This window comes from Streptopelia decaocto, assembly GCF_964273445.1.
Source record: "Streptopelia decaocto genome assembly, chromosome: 1".
Lineage (NCBI taxonomy): Eukaryota > Metazoa > Chordata > Aves > Columbiformes > Columbidae > Streptopelia > Streptopelia decaocto.
Genome location: NC_138663.1, coordinates 63639699 through 63662290, shown reverse-complemented (window position 1 = coordinate 63662290; position 22592 = coordinate 63639699). Strand labels below are relative to the sequence as shown.

At 40.4% G+C, this 22592-nt stretch overlaps 1 protein-coding gene across 1 annotated transcript in view; it reads left to right on the top strand.

The window, feature by feature from the left end:
• LOC309450742 (tyrosine 3-monooxygenase-like) overlaps positions 1 to 21913 on the top strand; it is a gene marked incomplete at both ends in the record, with an annotated part of 30675 nt that extends 8762 nt beyond the window's left edge. Inside the window, 7 exons of the mRNA XM_082073825.1 lie at positions 3829 to 3974; positions 8803 to 8938; positions 9590 to 9659; positions 11347 to 11403; positions 14474 to 14569; positions 20029 to 20162; positions 21754 to 21913. Of these exons, the coding sequence (XP_081929951.1) occupies positions 3829 to 3974; positions 8803 to 8938; positions 9590 to 9659; positions 11347 to 11403; positions 14474 to 14569; positions 20029 to 20162; positions 21754 to 21913 (799 nt within the window). The remainder of the gene's footprint in view (positions 1 to 3828; positions 3975 to 8802; positions 8939 to 9589; positions 9660 to 11346; positions 11404 to 14473; positions 14570 to 20028; positions 20163 to 21753) is intronic.
• Between the last annotated feature and the right edge of the window lie 679 nt (positions 21914 to 22592).

Here is a 22592-nt window from a genome sequence, read left to right as displayed (position 1 = left end):
TCATAGTGGCTGGTCTTAACTCTGCACTTTCTACAGCAAAATTCATTTTCCTGACCGTGACTCTGCCTGGCAATTGCATCAAGATATCAAAAACCAGAAAACACCTAGAGCCTACAGTATAACTTCTTCTAACTGACCTTTAACTAACCATAGCTATGACGGTGACAGAAATATCACCTTTCCAAATCCGTTACCAGAAGAAAATGCCCACTCACAGGATGGAAATTTACTCATAGGATGTGGCTAATTCAATGTTCATAAGACAGATGAGCCTTGCTTGTTCTGCATGCATTTATTGCTGTTAATATGAATATATATAATTCTCTCAAAGTAAGATAAAGGAAATTTTGGAGTGACCTTCCAGGATACGTTGTTTACACTGTAAAAAAAAGCCTTTGATATTATACAAAATAGTGCCAAGTTACTTTTACATGAATGCAGCATTTCTTCACCGGAGCTTCATTTCTCCTGAAGATTTGCCACTCAAAACAAACAACCAAAACCAAAACCAAACCAAAACCAACAAGAACAACAAACGACCAAACAAAATTAGTTCAACTCAAAGTATGTTTGCAGACTTTATGTGAAGTACATAGCAGATCTGAAAGAAAGCAGGGTTCTTATTTCTTATACCCCTGTTCCCACTTTGTCCCACTAACTTTACCAAATCTCAGTAAGCAGCAATAATTACGTTTGTATGATAATACAAACATAAATACGTCCAAATGTCCCAACTAAGAACAGAGTCCCAGGATTGTGCAAAGTTCTACATGTGCACATAACGAGAATCTTTGTTTAGAAAAGTTTACAATTTAAATGGAAATACAGCCTAAAGGTGGGAAATAAGAAGAATGATGACAACATTTTATAACTACAACTGGAAAAGCTAGAGCTTAAGTGATTTGCCCAAAATTATACATAAAGTCTACGTCAATGCCAGGAATTAAATCCATACACTAGATGTCACTTCATGCCAGAATCTCAGCCACAGGGCCATCCCATATTTTTTGCTGATCGTTTTCCTTTAAGTAAAATCTACTGTGTCATAGAAAGCTTGAGAGGCATTGCCCACAATCACACAGAAACCCTGCATCCAACTTATCCAGGCAGTCGCAATTATATTAACCTCACATAGTTTTTTACAGCATCTTTCAATTGACAAAGACTGATGGTCAGTGTCACGCTCATGATTGCTACCACCAGCCAATAATCTTGGCATGGGATGATGTGTGGGAATGTCATATTTAAGAAAATTTAATTTTGTGTTCTTTCCTGTTTTTCCCTTTTGTTGCCAATATCTGTCATTCCAGCTCTTCTCCACCTAGAATTAGTCCCACTGTGGTAACAGAATAGACCTTTAAAGGAGTATCTGCCCATTTCCCCAAACAGCCAGTCCCAGCAACCCAGGTTTTCTTGTTATGTAAAACTGTTTCCAAAATTAGACCTCATAATGGTTATCACAACCCCCGGGGGCTATGCCCTGAGGTCAGCTGCATTACAGCACAATTTAATTGAGCGCTGTGCAATTGAACCAGAAATTTGTAGCAGAGACTAAATTCCCTTGGTGTTCACTCTGAAGAGCTGTTGGATGCCTTCAGTTTGTAGCAACATGGTTATAAAAACGAAAACTAATCAAGTGAAGAAATACAGTTTTCAGTACACAGAAGGTACAGATGACCTGAGTTTCTGTTTTCAAGAAGGCTTATTGGAAGGCCCTGAAACTAAGTGGTTACAAAAGATGTCTTATGGGTAAAGGCTATATAAGAAAAAAGGAGAATCTAGGACAGAATTTTCTCCCAAGTAGCAAGTGATAGGACAAGAGGAAATGTCCTCAAGTTGTACCAGGGGAGGTTTAGATTGGATATTAAGAAAAATTTCCTCACGGAAAGGGTTGTCAGGCACTGTAACAGGCTGCCCAGAGAAGTGGTTGAGGCACCATTCTTGGGGGTGTTTAAAAGATGTATAGATGAAGTTTTTAGGGACATGGTTGCCAGAGTTCCAGTTAGGTTAATATTTGGACTTGATGATCTTGTGGGTCTCTTCCAACCAAAATAATTCTATGATTCTGTGAAAATTATGGGGATGCATCTGTCACATCTTCATAATAAAGCTCAATATTGCCACTTTTTTTTTTTTTTTTTTTTTTTTTTCTCCTAAAAGAATAATGACATTTATATAAAACAAGCTCATTGCCTTTAAAGTCTTTTAAGTGGCTGGCTCTATCCTTCGTTATGAGGTTCCTTTCTAGAATATTTCATGGACTGTGCTTTCAGCAGTTTCTCTTTCCATCTCTGGACTGAAGCACCATCAAGCAGCAGCTTAATGGTCCTACAGTGAGACATTACACCTATTTGAGACACTACACTAGGGTAAGCTTAATGTTTGTCTGCAAATATCTGCTGCTCACTCTATTGACTTCAGAGTGAACTTAGATGATCGCCTTAGAGGTATTTAGAAAGGAGGGACTCAGCTTTGGATAATTCATCACTAGTCTCTGAGGCTGCCTATATTTCTGTGGTAGTCAATGTTTGGACACACAGTAGAATGATATTAATACTTCGATAAAAGAGACCATATGTGCAGAAGCATAAACAAGCCTGCTCTCTCTAGACTCTGGTCTGGGAATGAACTCTGTTCTGGTTAAGATCCTATGCAAGCCCACTGAAGTCACCAGTATTCTACAGAGAAATAAGCCAGGGCAACACTTGAACTGCAGTTCTACTCATTTTTTCCTAATTCTTCTATGGAAATGGCCCTGTCTTCTGTGACTTCAGCAATAATGACAGCAGCCACTGTTTCACTTGATTCTTTTAGTTTTTTTTTCCTCCTAAGGTCTTCCTGCCCCCCTTCATTCTGGTTCTTTGCTCCTACATTGTGTAATACACTCGTACAAATGAAAAGAGCCATTACTAGGGACTGGCAATCACTTCCATAGCAACAACAGCATCACACAAAAAAATACAATACAAAAACAACAAAAGGTCATTTCTGTAGCCAGCATTTCCAAGAATGATCTCAATTTTCATAAACTAATGTTTATAAAATTTTTAACACCCTAGGGCCATGTCTGAACAAAAATAACCATTTCTATAAGGTTCTTTGCCATCCTATTACTACTTGTTTATTTTGCAACAGCTAAATATATTCCAAACCACAGCTCTAAATCCAAGCACCATTAAGTCTAGGAGAAGCTTGAAACTTGTGCCCAAATCTGGTTATATATATTTTTCCTCAGCTGATCTCTTTTTGTATAATGGGCTAAACGCTTCAGGAAGTTGGCATGTCTTTCAAATACATAGCCCGTGCCAGACATTTTGAAATGCAAAAGTATGAACCTCTTTGCCTGTCCTGATATTACTTTTTAGTATCAGAAAATGTGCTTTTTTTAGGAGGAGGCTGATGAGAGTCGAACACACTCTAGGCTTCAGCACAGAGATGAAGGGATTGGCATTTCAAGTCAGGCAACATAGAGAGGGCCACAGCTTTAGCTTTTCCCTAGGATTTCCCTGGTACCTGTAACACCCTTATGCCCAAGCAAGAAACACTTCTGAATCAGGATTAGAGTCCTGCTACATTAAAGGAGGGTATTGGAAGGGATAAACCAGATTTGCTGAAGAGAACCCACCTTCTATAGGAAAAGTGAAACAAAACCCCTTATGTTTTGCTACATCCACCCAGGCAGCAGCTTCCAAGCACCAGCTGTCCTGAGTTCAGATTTTAAGACCATTGCCTATGCAAGGGGTTTATGACTCTCTGTGGATCTGTAGACAGGGCAGATAAGTACTGCCTTATTGAGGTGGGTCATGCTCTACGGTTTTTGCTTTTCAGGAGAGAAGTCTACAGGAAGCTGAGCAGCCTTTACCCTACTCATGCCTGCATGCAGTACCTGGATGCCTTTCGGCAGCTGGAGAAATACTGTGGCTACCAAGAGGATCACATACCTCAACTTCAGGATGTCTCCAGATTTCTAAAAGGTCAGTCATTATGAACCATGGTCTATTCTAGGCTTTCCTGGATATGTTTGTGCACACAAACCATCTCACAGGGCCCAAGCTGGTGAACAGAGCTGATTAGCTGTAGAGTTCCCTTGTGCAATATGAGCTGTAGCACTGGGCATTAATACCAGACGTATCTAGGGACCAAGCTGTAACTACACTTGTGTTTGCTCTGTGAGTGGCTGCAGCTGGTGTAGCACTGACCAGCCAATTCCAGTACCAGCAGCAGTACAGCCACAGCAGCACACCACACAGCATGACTGCCACATGCAGGTTTTTTATGGGTTTGGCTGTAATTTATGCTTCTAAAGCTATGCTGCTAGTAACACCCAAACACAAAGGTACACACCTCTCAAGTTTGATGCATGAGACAGGATGACAATGTCTCTTAAAAGAAATTATTTCCAGGAGGTCCTGCTAGTCAATCAGCAGCTACCTTGAAAGAACACTTCTCACTCTCCATGGCCCCACTTGCTAGATTAAACTCTTTGATACCTGTCACATGGCTGACAGGAGAGCAGAAAGACTGAAATGCTAGTCTGTAAATGCACGAAGGTGTGGCCTTAGATGAAGGGACACATAAGACTGTTAGACCGACCTAGGTGCTGTTAGCTGGGAGCTGACTAGCAAGGGGCAGGAGAGGAAGGGAACCTGCATTATTTTTATGAGGCCACAGGCTGCATGTGTTCCCAAGGCCAGGTGCTTTGTGTCAAACAGCTGATTTCCTACTGTTATCCAGAATGACTAAAGAATGACGGTCTTTAAAGAGTCCTTGCTTCTTCTCAGTGACAAGGAGATGTACCAGGGAGTGGAGGACAGCTCAGTACTATGCTGAAATAAATAACAAAAAGTATGGTTTAACTTTAAATAAATTAAATTAAACTCAATATTCAGAAAATCATGTGACCTGCTGCGTGTATCAGCAGGTGATGTTAGTAACCTTGAATAAGTTTCCTGTTGCTGAAGAGTTTTCTAAGACATTGCCATTTTCAGGGAAGATTAAGCTGTTTGATGGCAAAGTTTTTATTGCACCTTTAGTATAAGGGAATGGAGGTTTGGCATGTGAAAAGCATCTCTCAAGCAGCTTCACATCCAGATGTAGGAATTTTTCTGTGTATGCATTCCGCATTTTCTCATGTATTTTCCTTTCTATTCAGCTATCCATCTTCTCTCCTATGGTAACTGGGCTTATAAATATTTTTTCTCATGAAGTAGCTATTCTCATCTTCTCTCATTTACACAGTAGCTGACAGCAGGGAGCTCCAAAATCATGTGAAGCTGATTTGATTACCCCAAATGTTCATACTCCTTAAGTGAATCAGGTGATTTTAAAGGGGAGGGCCAGGGAGTGTGGGGATTTAGGATAATGTAAGAATATCCTATCATAATACTATTTCTATTACTCATATTGGTGGACAGGATTTGACTGCCTGGAGTCTGGGCCTCTTTTGTGTGCTCTGGTTCTAAATATTCTCTATCCCATACAAATTGCCCCAAGAAAAAAAAAAAATTAAATAGCAATAAAAATGGTCATTCTTAAAATTCTGCTAGTAAAGGTTGGGAAGATCTTCACAGTGAGTTTCAATGCACCTACTGTAAACGTGGGGTGTCTATTGTAAGCCAACTGTCCAAACTATTCTAACTGGGAATGAGAAACAGGCAATTCAGAGGCATTTTATTCTGTCCTGGAATGGGTGTCTAAGGAAAATTGAAAGAATGGCTCTTGGGAGTGATGCTCCTATCCTCCTTAAACTGTAGACAAAAACCTAGATTATTTTGGCCTAGAGGCTTTGTAAAAGATTAGGCACAGACAGAATAAAGTTTGTTCAAAAGAACTGTGTATACAGCTAGACACAATTAAGAGTGAGTAAGATATTTTAGCCTTTTAGTTATGTGGGGCTTTGAGCTGATATCTTACTTATCTTCAATAATTACCTCTAATAAGGTAGTTTCACTATCCAGATTACTTTGCAGAATAGCATGAAGATTGACATTATTGCAAGGTCCTTTTGTAACAAACTCAGTTTAACTCAGAAGCATCTGCAAGGTCTGTAAAATCTGTATTAAATCACATGCCAAGCATTCACGGGGTGAGAGGTAAGATTTATAAGGAATTCTGATTTAAAACCAATTCGGGTGGCTTTTACCACCAGCATCAGCAAGGCCAGAAATTTTGGTCATTACAACTCATGAATCAACTCTGTGCTTAGGTTCTTTCCTGTGTTACAGGTGTGCAGTGCTCAGCCAAACAAACCTCAGCCAAACTATAGACTGTGGTGTGTCTCCCAAGATTCCTTGGCATACAGTGGATATGTTTCAGCTACTACAATCTATGTGGAGATGCATAGCACAGCTCCTTCTCTCACTGGTTAGCTCTGAGTGAGCCCTGAACTGTCCCATTCTCCCAGTTAGGACTCAAATTTATCTTTGCTAAATACTGCCTCTAAGGACTGGATCATTCTTTAGCATACATGATGATAAAGTCTTTATATAATCAACTGTAGGGATGCAGAAAGAGAGAGAGAGGAATACCCTGGAGAGAAAGTCATCATGTTATAACCAGCCCACACAGACAGATAAACTTCCATCTTCTCTTTTACTCAGCCAGGTCTGTGAACTGAGGCAAGAAATTCCTTTTGACTTTAATACAATTGATCTGTCTAGTGCTACGTGGCCTACTAGTGAGGCTGGTTTGAACAGAAATGAACTCTATATCATGAGTATTTCATGATTGCTTAGAGGGTGACTTAATGGTTTACCATGATGAGTGTTTTCCTAAAGGGTTAACTAGATGGACCTAGGCACATTTTTCTTTCTAGGAAAGATGTTTGGATTTAGGCATTCATTGTCCTCCACAGCTGGAAGAAATTACAGCCAGTGAACTCAAGCAAGCTCACACTACAACACACAGGCCTGTATACATGAGGTTTCTAGGCCAAGAACTAAGCCTTGCAGATCACTTTAGGTCAACTGCTCAAGACATTCTCTTCAAGACATTTTAATTTAAGAGATCTTTGGGCAGCAGGTCCAATCGGACACACCCCCACTTCTCTTCTGATTGCTGTTTTTTTGCAGTAATGAAATAGAAGTTCAGATTTAATGAAATAGAAGTTCAGATATTGCAGATATTACCTTCAGCAGATAACTTTTTCCTATGGCTTTTCAAGGCAACTGGCCAAGTCTGTTCCACCAGCAGACTGTCTGATTCACTGGCCTATATTTAAAAGGGCATCTCAGGGAACATAAGTTGTAATTTTCATTTTCCCTTCTGCTCCTCCAATGTGGATGCTAAAGCAATACAAATTTCCCTAGACTTTTTCATAGTCCTTCCAAAACTGAATTACTTAGGGCTTGGTGCTTGTCTGATATATTTTTCAGCTGGTGCAGTTTTCACTTCACTCAGACTCAGAATTTAGTGCAAAGATGACCAGATTCTCAGTTTTTCATGTTCCTCTGGACTGTCTTAGTAGCAAGGGAGTTCTTGTGCCAGCTCCTGGCTGCCGCCTAAGGAGACATAGCTGATGGTCTGTCTATTCCTGCAAACTCCCTGCTTTCTTAACTGGGGATGGGGGAGAACAGTAAGCTGATTTACCATCTCTTCTGGTTCCCTGGTTAACTCTAATGTCATTGCTCAGGATATAGACAAAGATAAAGACATAATCTCCATAGGGTTTTGCTGTTGTTCAGTTTTGAGGCAGTCCTGTACCCATTACCACTGAATTCAGTGGAGCAATAGAAGATAACCATGGCAAATACTAACCATCTAGTCCTTCATATTGTCAGAGAGAAGCATTACTTGCTGTCCACTCTTCTTTTGTACTGTATGGCTTTAGATGTTTTTTTGTCACTTCAAATTCTTCCAGTGAAGCCCTTTTTCTTCTCTTTTTTTTTTTTTTTTTGAATAATGGGAAAAGTGCTAATAGCCAGACAGAGCAAGACAAGAAATGCTGGAAGGAACATTAAAAACCAAAACAAAACAAATCTTGTAAATTGCTTGGTTTGTGGGTGGGATTTTTTTGTTTGTTTACATAAAATAAATTGGATTCCAGGCTTCACGACACAATAGAATATGGATAAAGAAGGCAGAATAAAGCCATTTCTGATTTTTTTTAAATGTAGTTTTATACTTTAAAGAAGATGGCATGTCATTTATGGGAGCTGAGAATGCAACACAGATTTTGAATATAGGACTTCAAAAAGATTATTATTGTCTCTCTTTTAAAGCAGTGATCTTCAATTCTCTTAGCTTTACAGACCACCAACATGTTTCCCATGGAAATGTAGATTTTTGTGTTCTGCTGAACATAGGACTGGTTATTTTATTAGTTGTCCCTCACAGACCTTTCATAGTAATGCAGGGAGTCCTGGGATAACAGTGATAGTGCAAACTGAGATCACAGTGCAAAAGTATTGCATTATTCTGTCCTGTTCTATAGATACATGCAAAGTAAAACACTTATGATCACATCACTGGGACGTTGTGTAGTTCTAGACAAACATAGTGGTTGTGTGTAAATGTGCTAAAAATGTAAACTGGAGTAGGCAATACTCCCATATCTCATATCATTGCTGTGTGAATACACATAGGATGAAGGGCTAGGTGATTTGATATTGTAGTAACTGGACTCAGCATTACAGAGGCACATTGGTAATGATAAGCCAGGGAGCCAGGGCCTTCCTGCTATGCTTAGATGGAGGGAGCTACTGCAACAGAGCATGAAGGTCCTCCAAAACTGCTTACCTGAAGTAAGTGTGCCATGTAGTTTACCCTAGAAACATCTGAATTCGGTCTCACTTCCCTTTGCAGAGAGAACAGGTTTTCAGCTGAGACCAGCTGCAGGACTGCTGTCTGCTCGTGACTTCCTTGCCAGCCTGGCATTTCGTGTCTTCCAGAGCACACAGTATATAAGGCATTTCTCTTCTCCTATGCATTCCCCAGAACCGTAAGTTTGATGCTTTGGCAAAATCCATCCTTAATGTGTTGGGGATGACTCTCTTGGGAACAGCTCTGGAGCTCTATCCAGTAGTCCACAGAATGAAACAATTTGAGAAACTGGTAGCTGGAGAGTTAGAAGGGGAAGTCATGCATGAGAGGGTGTGGGTCTCTGTCTCTCTTGCAAAGTTGTCTGGGGAAGGAAAAGACTGGAGAATATCTGGTTTAATCTTTTCATCCTGCCTTCAGTTACCATCTGCTGGGGTTTGATTCCCTGCTGTGAAACTCTCCCAGTAAGTGCTGGCCAGACAACAGCAATTACATTTCATGAGAAATTACAAGTTCACAGAGACGTTTTTGTTGTATGCTGTAACAAAACAGGGGCCTTTCAAAGTTGTTGTAACATAGGAGACTAGTGCCCGTGCCATCCCAAGTGAGACAATAGCCAGGGTAGTGGGGGGCTGCTGGCTCCCTATGGCAGGCAAAAGGGAATGCTCTGTCCTGCTCCCTCCAGAGCCAGGCCAGGTATGGAGGCAGCTACTGTGGATCAGCACTCACACTTGCTCCACTTAGGGGTCTATTGGCTAAAGTCCTTCATGAGAAGTTCACGTAGGGCAGGAAGAGAGACATTTCTTAAACACAAAGGTCACTTGTTTTCCAGAGACTGCTGCCATGAGTTATTGGGTCATGTTCCCATGCTAGCTGACAAGGAGTTTGCCCAGTTCTCACAGGTAAGAAGCTTGTTCTGCTGGTTGTTAACCAGCTGCTCCAGATAGCAGACCAGAAGTGCCTCAAAGGTGTGCAGCTCACCATATTTCAAATGCTACTTTAAGTAAGACTTGATTATGCCTGAGTCACAACCTCCAGTGGGGCAGGCTAGAAGGGCCACAGGAGACTTTTACTGCAAGGGAGTGGTAGCACTGTCCATGTAGAAGAAAAGGCAGACAGTGCTTGTGAGACTTCTCTGTGGGAGGGCCATGTCAGTCTGCAGAAGGATGCCATTGGAGCCTCTGTGGTGCTGCATGTTTGAGTTGTACCCACCACACTGTTCCCCTGGCTTCTGTTCCTACACCACAAGAACCCAACCAGCAACAGCCATCGAGTCCCCAGGATAATTCTGTCTCTAGATGTACATTTTTATCTCACATGATACTTTAGTTGTGTCCATCACCATGTCTTTCATTAAAGATGCTTTTCCTTTTGCAGCTCACCAGATTCTCACAGCATTGCTCACACTTGTGAGAAGGCTCCAAAAAGCAAACAGAGCTTCTTTGTACAATAAAGGGCTATTTAGTACAATCAGTCAGTGTCAAACCGAAGTGAACTCAATGACCTCATATAATGAAAGACTTCAGAACTATCAATGTGCCTCAAAACCATAGCAGAGGAAAGAAGATAACTCATATTCTAGGCTTATCGGTCAGTGGTCAGTATGGAAACTGGTAATAAGATCAGAGGGGTTACATGATGTAGGTCCTTGTCAGAATATCTTTAAAAGAATGTCAGTTCACCCCATATAATGTGGTTTCCAGTTGTGTTGACTTGAATAAATGCCAATTTCTATTTTGGTCATAAATATTGGTTATTATTTGATTAAGTTGACTAGTACTTAAAATGTCCTAGTAGTCTATAATTTATTCAGGGAGAAATCTCTTCAGTTTAGTTCAATACCAGAACTGAATGCTCATTAGAAATAAGAGATTATAGCAATTTCAAAACTTTCAGCTTTCCTATTTTCCCATCTATAACACAGACTGTACAGAATGGGATCACATAAAATGAATTTTCACATTTCACTTTTCTTTTTCCCCCAAAGTATTTTCACAGTTGAAATTCATCCCATGAAAACTGTTTTTTGTTCCATTCAACATAAGACAATGAATGGTGAAAATCCCCTGGTTCTGTTTGTTTGCTGCATGATATGGCTCCTGGGATAGCTAAGAAGAGACATCTAGAGATTCCTATTGTGAGAATAACAATTAACAGGGAGCACAGACGAGAGTAAACAGAATCCTCCCTGCATAGATCTGACCCACTTGTAAGAGCTGTCAGAAAGAGAGTGAGAGACAGAAAGGTAATGTCAAAGATAAAACCCACCTTGCTGTTCTTCTTTCTCATGCCCCCCTATAAATCTCTGCCATGGACAGTCGAGAATTAAGCCAAGACATGGTTAACTTTACACAGAGAATGCTGAGGATTAAAGGGTCATCTAATGTGGCTCCCAGTGCTATGTAGCTGGAAGCCAGGGAGAGGTAGGCATCCTGGAAGCCATGGAAGGTCATTTTGGGTGACAAAAACAATGAATAGTTCATGCTATTCATGCTAGAAATGATGTGGTCCTCCCCCTTCCCCTCTTTCTCTCCCTTGGGCTGAATAATCACACTAGTGTAACACTGCCTGCTTGCTTACTTGCTTTAGGATATTGGACTGGCTTCTCTTGGATCATCTGAAGCGGAGATTGAGAAACTGGCCACAGTAAGTGCAGATGGCAGTTTAATATCCAAGGCAAAACCCAAACGATTCACTGCATATCCCTTACTGTGCAGGGAAAGGTCTTCTCTAGTGTCTGAGATTAGCCACAAATGTGGGTGCATCAGCAGGATTGTGTCTTCTCATCCACAGGTTAGGGACTGGAGCAGGGACTGGAGTCCCTCTGGGAGAGCCCAGAAGCATGTGATTCCAACCAAGAAAATACTTATAGTTTTTGCTTCTATGAGAATATGTTGCTGAAGCTGATTTTCTACAAATTCAGACACAGCAGGGTCCCAACTCACTCTCCAGATTCACCTAATTGACTAGACACCCAAAGTGATTCCCGCATTTTCTCCTATGAAAATTGCAATGGACCATCAGAATTTGGTGCACTCTGTATTCATTAATCTCACAGAATAGGTGAAGCTTTTAAAGCAATTTGACAGCAGGTACCGTCCTTCAGTTCTGAATGACTAGCCTGTATAACATCTATCAAAATAATTATTTTTTTTTTCCTGATAATGACAGCCATTTCCCAGTCTTGATGATTTTCTCAGGGGAAGAGAGGAGCCTTATCCTCACCCAGATGAGTGAGGCTCATCCAAGAAAGGGGGTGGATGGGAGGAGATTGTCACTCCTTAAATTCCTCACCCAGCCTACAGCCCCACTCATGGTGAAGTGGAACAAGGCACTGTGTGAAGGACATCATGGCTCACCTAAAATCTACCTGCACATATCTGTCTGTGGGTAAGGACTAGATAAGACTAGCAGTATTTTTAGAGTTTGAAGAGCAAAAGGTACCAGTGCTGAATTTTTCATAGCATCATCCAGGTCCTGGGCTGGTGATGTGAGGGGACTATGCAGTGACACGCGCACATTTCCTCTGCAATTTGCCCTCTCTGGGTCTAGAGAGGCTAGAGTAAGATTAAGATCCATGCTTTTGCTAAGATTTAAAGAAGTAAGCATCCTGGAGAGCTTGTATTGCATCATTACCCAGGTCTTGGTGGGACTGGGTGAAGGCCAGTGGCTCACATAGCATTTCTCTGCAAGCACCTCTCTCTGAGCCTGGACTGCCTAGGACTAGATTAGAGGTAGGGTTAAGATTAGAAGAATCGATAGGTCTCATACCTGAAATTGCCACAGCATCATCTAGGGTTTGGAGAGATAGAATAAGGGCACCTTTTTGAAAGGACTACCTGCAGTTAAGGATCTGTGAGAACACAATTTTGTAAGAGCCATTCAAGTATTCTAAACAGTAAACATATTCTGGATTCTGGATTCTCAGTCTTCAATTGTTTAAAAGTTAAACATCTGATCTAGTCTTATTAATTAGGTTCCTTCACTAGAAAGTGAAGGTAGAGAAGAACTTGTAATGTATTTTCTATCCTGACATAAATGTCTAACAAATTCTTTTTTCTCTCTGAAATTTCCTGTCATTATCCATTATAAAGAGAATGTAGGTAACTAGATTATGTTATTTGGCAACATTTAAGCAAACTAAAAGATTGTTTAAAGAACCTTAACTTTGCTGGTTGCTATGGTCTATAACACTTGTAAGACAAACTTCGAAATGCCATTACTTCATCCAGTTCCTAGACTTCTCCAAGCAGGTGGATCTGTGCACAAGAAATGGGAAATTGCCAGTATTCATGTTGTCCACAGAGTGCCACTAGTACCATGTCTTGTACTCTGTTAAGCCAAATACAAGATATCTAAGGAAACACTGAAAAAAATTCCTCCTTCTCCCAAGTCTCATTCTCCAGTCCAAAAGACTGTCTGGTAAATGGGGAGATACTGGAAAGACTTTTCACTGTGAAATCATAAGAATCAAGATTATTAGCAGAACAAGAATGCAGAATTATTAGATGAACTTCAGAGGAAACAGCTCAGGATTTTGCAGAAATAAAGATCCTGGCATGCTGTTTCTTTAGAGGTGAATTTGCAGGCTAAAACCAAGCTGTCAATATCACAAGACATGTGAGATAGGGTGGGAGAAAGAAAGAGAAGGTAAAAGGGAGAATAGACAGAATAACATAGTTTCACATTATTTTACAAACTGCCTGCAGTTCTTTGAGAAGGGTGCTGAGAATGCAATACTTATGGCTAAACCAAAGCCAAGGTCCAGCCCTACCTATGAGGCAACAAACAGCTATATGTCCCTAAAGGAACCTTGAAGAGTTGAGACACAAAGCCGTATTCTTGAAATGCCCCATGTTATCCATGGTTTTCTTTTGCACAACACCTATCCATTTGCTCAGGTGTCAGGCTGTGTCCAAAATTGCTCCTTCACTGTTCATTTCCTTAGATGCTATAATTAGGGAAGGACTAACAGGTTAACAGAGCCAAGAGTTGCTTTTATCCCACTGCTGTCCAGCAGGTAAAGAAAGTATTGTCCTAAGCATGCTTAATTGCAAGAAAAGCCCAGAGAGGTGTATCTTTATTTCTACTGGAGCATGCTGAAGATGTAATTGGAATAATCTTAAAGGGCACATTGCTGCTAAGTGATAAGTCATTCTTCAATTCTTCTGAATGCTATCACACAGACAAAGATGGAGGGAAACGTCCTTTCAAGGACCTTTCCTAGGGTCTTGAATCCTCTACAGGAGTCTATCTGTCCTTCTAGGGACTACGGGTTGATATCTGTCAGCTTCCACTGACTGTAATGAAGCTCAGGGCTAAGAGGTTGCAAGGTAATATGTAGCATTTTCCAAAGAAAGAAGGTCATAGGACTTGATGGCTTTATTTATCCACGTAATGATCATTAGCATTGTTGTTTGTTTGTTTGTTTGTTTGTGGTTGTGTTTTGTTTTTGATTTTGTTTTTTTTTTTTTGTGAGGGAAGTGAGAATAAGAAGGATGGCAAGTTTTGAAAAAACATGTTATAATTCGTGTGTGTTATGTGTGTGTGTTACGTGTTTGAAAGAAAAAATAATTTTCTTAAAACATACAACCACAAAATTTAAAGATACAAAGACATTAATCAATAAGGATAAAAGAAAATTAAAGGAAAAATGAGCAGCTTAAAAATGAACTGCCTGTTGAAACTGTTTTTCACAAGTTGTTCTTATTACCAGCTTTATTGGTTCACTGTGGAGTTTGGTCTCTGCAAGCAAAATGGATCAATCAAAGCTTATGGGGCAGGACTGCTTTCGTCTTACGGGGAGCTTATGGTATGTGTAAAACCTATGGTATTGAAAGATTTCTATAATCAAATTTTCTGAACTCTTTGGTAAAAGCAAAATATTGTTTCCTCACATAACAATATGATTTAAAATACTTATTTATCTCTTGCAAATAAATTCATTCTCCTTTCCCAGATGCTACTGAGTAGAGGAAAAACTACTGTAGGATTGTACCTGTCTTTCACCTAAAGAAAAGAAATGCAACAAAAGCAACCATCTTGTAAAGAAATAGATTTGCTTCTTACAGCTCCTGGCCAGTAGCAAGCAATACAGTTGACTCTAACATAAAACTCTTGCACCTTTCTGAGTTACTCACTAGAGGGCAATATCATGCCTGTTGTGAACTCTGCTACTTTATCCATGCCGTTGACATTCACTTACACACGACTCAGAAACGCACTGACTGACTGGAGCAAATAAAGTGTGAAGAAACTGTAAATAGCATGGACACTGAGAAAAAGAAAATCCTTTAGAGTTTTACATTCTTAAATAAGTTTCAAAACTAATCCCAGACCAAGTTTTATGTAGATGAAAATCTGCGTACACAGGTTTGATACTGCCATTCCTGGAGAGATTAACTGTGGAAAGAGGGACTGTGCACCTTTACAGAAAGCTTACGGGTTTCCCCTTCTTTGGACAAACAGCTGACAGCAAAACCCCTAAACTGATACCAGTAGCTCTCAAGAGCTTCAGTTTGTGCAGATATTGGATGATTTATTTGAATTAGTAAGAGGCATAGGAAAATAAAAAGCACTCTTTTCATGCATTTTTATAAAATAGAAATAGGTTTTTTTCATGGGAGATATAGTTTAAGCTTAACACATAGACACAACAGCTTAACAGCCAGCTACATGATGCATTTACATGGAACCATTGCTGAATTAGCACAGTTTGGACTCTCATAACTGGAAAGAGTTGGATCATCATGATGATAAATGTACTACGAAACTCTCCTAATGGCATATGGGTCAGCCTACTTCCCAGTTGATTGACAGAGGGAAGCAACAACATGTTAACATATCACAAGACATTTATAACAGGAGTCCCAACAGAGGAGTAGTTGAGATTTAACATATAGAAAGGAGAATCCTCCCAGACATCAACCTTCCTTTTAGCACCTGCCTAGTTTAGCATTGGTTTTCTCCCAACACTTGCAATTTGGAGACTTTTGGGAGGAAACTCTGAGGTATATGATTTGTAAAGGTTTCTTTATTGATAAGCTGGGAGATCTGCATGCTCATTGGTCCTCTAGAAAAATAAATGTGTCTTCCTTTCTACATAACAACCTCATCTTGTGCCTGACTGCTAATGGACAGAAGCAGAAGTCTGCTAGCACTATTGCAGCACTCATCTGTAGAACAGTGGAAAGTATTGTTTTGAAACAGCAGATCAGTGAGCTCCCCTACAAATTACACTCCAGTGCAATGTGTTTGCTTTATGTCTATCTGTTCTACGTTAAGGCTGAAGCAACTGTTTTTCTGAAAATCCTTCAATACTTGCTATATTCACAGACAACAAAGAGGAAACCTAGGCTTGCTTTTATTTACCTGGTAAAACAGAAAATGTTCTATATCAAAGTACAGTTCAAGGCAACTTTTATTCTACTCTACCTGCCTGAATACTTTATAATTTTAAATCAGGGTACTAGAGGGCAGAGGTAATCATGTCTCCAATACCTATGTATTAATAGCTTTCATAGTAATATGCACCACAGAATCTATCCACATGATGTTATTTCCTTCTTCTGTTTAATTTCAGCAAAGATAAAGGTGAAAGTTGTATAAGAATGCTTGCTTTTGGTGGCTAGAGTTGAGTGTACCAGACTTGTGCTCTCTCTCTTTCTTTCTACACATTTATTCACCAGGCATCAGCAAGCTCTTCTGCTTTTGATTAAAGTTGTAGGCAAGAACTGCTTTTTCACAAAACTGAGCTATATAACACAAAATTATAACTGCATCTCAAATTCCCTACCTCTAAGGTTGAAAATGGAAGTAGTAACTATCTTCAAGTTGATAAAGGGTAGATTCTTGTCATTACCTTTATCATCAGTTGTTGTTTGGTAATGCTGCAGGATAAACTTTTGGTACAGCTGGGTCCACCTAGGTCTTCATCCATCATATTCCTGAAATTACATGTGGATGTGGTAGCATTCAATAAGTAACGAAAAAAGATTATCTCCCTTCCAAAAGTGTGTCCATCTTTCACTTAACACCTAAGATAATCTGAAGATGGGAAGTAGTTCACCAGCAATGCTGCTATGTGCTCTGTACAATCCCTATGTGAGCTCAACAAGTTCATCACTGTGTAGCTTTTGGGGCAGCAGCTCAGTGAGTTCTGTGCACTTCACCTTGAGCATCAGAAACTTCTCATACACAAATTAATTATAACCATGGCCTTCATTGCTGAAGTTTCCTTTTACAGCTGACTGATTATGTCACAGATTTTTAATTGGAATGAAAATGAAATACAGAAATGTTTCCATTTAATCATTCTAGTCTGCGTAAGCATCTGATTCTAACTTCTGTACAGGCAGTGGCAGTGTGAGTAAAGTGCCGAGGTCCTAAGCACCTGCTAGCAACTTGAAAATGTATACCAACTGTTTCCTTCACAGCTGAAGAGAGGAAAAATATGTGGTGCAATGTCTATTTTGAAGAAGGGATTTTTTTAGAAATATAGCAGTGGCTAGACAGTTTTGTTAGAGAAGATGAAGACTGGAAGATAGTGAGGCGCATGATAGCCTCCAGTTTCTTGCAAAGAGTGGCTCTTGAGAAAGCTCTGGATAAGCTTTGCTACTGCTTAGGAGAAAGCCATTGTCCATCCTGATAATGGTCTGCCAGTCTTCTCAGTATGGGCCCAGATGTTGGCTTGTGCATGGAGGCCCCAAACTTGATTCCATATAATTTAACTGATTGGCATATTTGGCACGGACAGGTTCACTGCAGCTCGTGTGACAGAGGTGACATGTTACAACAACCCATGCAAAGGAGGAGTTTGCTCATCACTGAAGGTTTCTGAACCAGGAATAGCAGGATGATTTGGTCACTGAGGAGGCAAAAAAAGCATGAGTTACTAAGGCTAGTGGTTGTCTACGAGAAGATAACATCTAACCAGCTGGAAAGGGTCAGCAGCAGTACGTGCAACTGATGTTATGTGAAAACTTAGCATCAGCAAGGAGTCTGGGAACATCCCTGAGCTGCAGCCTGGACCGATAGTCCATGGGTGTGTGACTGTAACCCAGGGAACCACAACCTGATTATGAAATCTTCAAAATGTTTTCCTCTTCTCCATAGCATTCAGTCTGACCAGTTTGAACTCAGCTTTGGATAATTATTTTCTGTGGATGAACTGATCCTGCCCAAACTCAGGGCGTAACTTGGGAGAAAGGCAGAGATGAGAGGTAGAGCTAGACATCTTCTGCATGAGACTTGCACTTGAATCCGTGTTATCTAACAAATCATTTAATGGCAGCAGCTAGGTATCAGGAGGGACAGGATAACCATACCTAAGTCTAAACTGAAGAGTTGTAATGGGTCTGACTGCTGGCCAACCTTGCCTCTTCTGAACTGTAAGAATTCCTCCCCAACAGCTATTGGTATTCCACTATTTATTTCATTATATTCTGTCAGCTGTTCTACATTATCCAAAATGCTTCTCCTGTTAACACCCAGCTGGACTCTGTCCTACATACAGTAAAATCTATGGCTCATACCACACTTCTGGCAGAACTCAGTGCTACATATGCTGTTCTTGCAGCAGAAGTACTTAACTTGTAGAGGCCTTTAAGGCCATCCGGTTTCAAGCTGAACTTCCACTGAAATCAATGGGATTTCAGTTATGCTTGAACACTGACAGCATAGCAGGACCCCTGTCAGGTTTTGAGTTTCTGAAATCTTTTCCCATTAGTCCCCAGAGCTTCTAAGATTATAAAAGCAGCCTCATGATTGTGTATATCATCCATCTTAGACTGTATGAGTGCTCTCCAAGGTTTATTCTTCAATTTCACACTGCAAATGAAGAACAGGAAAAACACCATCTTTTAGCATTTTATATCTTGTTCATTTTCAGTTAAAAAAAAAAAAAAATCCCTGTATTAATTTCTGCACCAGTTCAGCAGCAAATTGGCCTGCTGGTTAAGGCAGGCCTCTAGTGGTGGAGAATTCAGCCTCAGTTCAGTGAAATGTCTACAGTCTGCCTAAGGGTACTGTCTGAGTTCTTTCCAGTTAGCAGACTGAGCTGAAAGTCTTGCACAGTGTCACCCACTCTTACTAGTGTCTTACCAGTTATTTACAAGTCCCATGGGAGTTGGCATTTTGGATCATAAGATAGTGAAGGGAGCCTTCTGAAGACTGGGGAAGAAGAGAGAAAGACAAAAAGACAGATCTCGAAGAAGCGGTGGGTGCTGAAACACTGTCCCTAGGTGGACGGTGCCCACTGTCCAGGCAGAAGGTGGAAAGAAAGTTCTCAACATTGACTGGGATGGGCTACCTTTTTCCTTTTTGTTTGTACCCAGGACACTTCACCAAAGTGGCCATGGCACTCACCAACCTGGCCAGTTGGAGGCCAAACCAGATTTTAAGCACATCTGTGGTGCAGTTCAAACATCACAGGAGCTGAGCTAATTTTAAACTATCTCATTTGGGTTTCAGGAACAGGCAAACTGTGCAGGAACTTGCTTTAAGCCTGACAGGACCCTGTGCAAGTACTAAACAACCAACACCAATACCTATACAATCACACTGCCACCAGCTCTGCTGCTGGATTGTTTAAAGGTATCTCCAGTATGTGTAAACAAATGATAGATGAGCTGACATAAACGACTTCCATAATTCTCCTGTCTGCCTAAGGGAACAATGTAGAAGAACCTGAGCAAAACATATAGAAGAACCTCTGTGGGCCCAAAACACAAACATGCACACACTTGGTATAGTACGTAATTACATCTTGGGTTTCAGGGAAGCTTTTAGGCTGCTTAACTGGCATGGGAGCTCTGCAGAAATACCAGGAGTGTTCTATCTGTTCTTCAGTGCAGCAGGAAATGTGAGAATGGTGACCTGGGCTGAGAACTTAGAAACTGTTGCACAGGGCTGTGAATCTTTTCTGATACTGGTTGAAAAAAGCAGCATGATATTATTTTTTCTTTTAGATATTCAGATTTTGGGAGGTGGCATAGACTTTCCCCTCCCTGTCTGAGAACTTAGCTATGGTACTAAATCATATGTCACTCTAATACAGGAAATAGATTTTTTTTTAATTTTTTTCCTCTTTTAAAAAATTATTTATTATTTGGTTTATTGACTGCTGATTATGAAAAGCAGGTTTTACCTCTGAAAGAACATCACTTGATATTACCTTTAACTATACCACAAAGGGCATTTCAAGGCCCAGTAGGCACTAGTTCTTGCTGTGTTCATTCACCTGCTCTAACCTGTGTTGTTCTCCTTACAAAGTATGCTTTATCAAACAAGCCAGAGTACAAGCCTTTTGATCCAGAAGTGACTGCAGTTCACCCTTATCAAGATCAAGATTTCCAGCCTGTCTATTTCATAGCAGAAAATCTGGAAGATGCCAAGGCCAAGCTTCAGTAAGTAAAGTGTTTGTGGGTGTTTTCACTAAGTGGGGGCACACCAGCTTGAATCCTAATCTCAAATACATCTGCCACTACTGCAGTTACCATGCAAGGCTATCTCACTGCACACTTCATCTGCACAGCGGGATTTTTGACAACAAGGCTAAATATGAGATTATCTCAGAAAAGCTTCATAAAAAATCATAACTATATATTGCTATGCCCTGCCCCATGCTTCATCTCAGCAATGCCTCATTTTAGCAATTTCTGCAGTAAATTCTGTAACAAAGTAGAGCACAATTCCACAGTTGGGGTGCCTGTGTGTTAGTCCATACAGATAGCAGGTCATGAAGAACTGATTTACTCAAGGCCACATGGAAAATTTTTAGCAGACTCAGGAATTAACATGGATCTGCAGGGGGCTTAAAAACAAGATTGCCTTTCTCCTCTGATTATATCTGTACATAAAATGCAGAGTCAGCATTCACAGGCAATCTAATTTCTACAAAGTAGCTGACTGCAATCTAAATAACATTACTTCAAATTAGCTCAAGTTGTTTCTAAATGCATTTCTTTGACTGTGTTATGTTATGCAGTAAGGAGATTTTAAAAATTTATTTCTTTTTAAAGTAAGCAGAGTTTAAATTCCAGCTGTCATCTCCAACAGTCAGAACAACATGACCAATTCTGGCTGGAGGCAGAAGGCTGGTTGTGGAGCTACTGGGGAGCATGTAGGAGCTGAAATGAATAATTTATTAGAGGAAGAGAACCTGGGCCAGACTTCTTCCCTACTCCCCCCACCCCTTCCCCAGCAGCATCGTCTGCTGGGGTCATAACAATGGCAAATTGGGCCCCTCATCTTAAATATGAAGGTTCACATTAAATGATTAATGTGTGTAAAAACGTGACTGAGAAATCACTGGCAGAAGAGAGGATTTTCAAGAGCATTAGATTCAGGCAGACCTGAAAAGAACTTACAAGGACAAGGAATACACCATTCTCAGATTCTAATTTTTTTCATACATTTTTTTCAAGATAGTTGTGCAGCCAAAGCTGCTGAAAATAATCAAAGGCAAAAGAATCTGTCAGAACAGAAAACATAGGCACCATCAGTACAGGGGGTTCCTATCAGTATGTACTTAATGGAAACTTTGTCTAAAATGGCAAGCAACCATGTTTTTTCTTTTAATAGAGACAGCAAAATAGCCCAGGATGCCGAGTATCAACAGGCTTTTAGAATTTTATGTAGAAAGAGCTACTCCAGGTTATTTCTTGGAAGTGAAGGCAGCAGACATGCTGTGTTCCTGCATTCCTCAGCTTGTGGTTGTAATAACTCTGAATTGTGTTAGAGCTCTAAGAGCACAGACAGGTCTGAGCCAGCCACGCTGAAAAGCAAGACACTGCAGATCTCTTGGGCTGCAGGTAGTTCAGCCATGGGGGGGTATGTACTGTACCAGACAAAGTTAAGGAGCAACAGGGAGGAGATGTCACAGCAACCTCTGCACCCTGATAAGTCCATGTCTACGTACTGAGAAATTAGGTCCTGCAGCTTTTACACTTAGGGAACTAGCTTCTGAGCTAGCAGCTCTGTCTTCTTCACCCACAGAAACTACGCAATGAAGATCAAGAAACCTTTTTCTCTGCACTACAACCCATTCACCAGCAGCATAGAGGTTATGAACACACCTCAGAAAGTCAAGAGGGCACTCCGTCAAATGAAAGAGGAACTGAAAAACCTCTGCTTGGCCATTGAAAACCTCTCTTGAAACTACAGCAGTACTTCTCACCTAACACTGGGATATTTGTACATGGTTCCAGCATTTGCAGATTTAGTGATAAAGTTGTAGTTGCATGCAAAAATCTTCAAGACACAAAACAGCTCTGTCAAGCTAATCTTTCCACTGTAATTTATGCTGCTGACTTAGCCATGTTAATGAGTTCCTATTGAGTATGTTTCGATGACAAAAAAGATCAAATTACTCCAATTTTTGGTATGTGATAGGAGCTACAGCTCTCTGAAGTGTATTTATCTGTTATTATTGGACTCTTACAGGGGTTTTTTTTGTCACCTTCCACCTTTTCAAGTTGTCAGTAAATAGCACAATAACTCTTCAGCTGCACAGTCTTTTACTTGCTGCTTCAATGACACGATCACAATCTTCTAGGGTGTTTAGCTGCCTACAGTTAGAAGTCCTTGCAGCTAGCTCATTTCTGCTAGAAATTACTATCAGCTATTGTGCTCACAAATTATGAATGGTTCCCTTACAATGTGTAAATGCAAGACTTTGCAAGAGGAACCCTTTACTTCTGCTTATTTATTTTTTAGATACTCATCTCATTCTGTAGCTTTCAAATAGGGCAAAATAATTTCCTGTCATATTTGAGATCACATAATATTTGTCCCTTGGCTAAAAAAAAAGGCAGGAAATAATAGGCCCATGACAC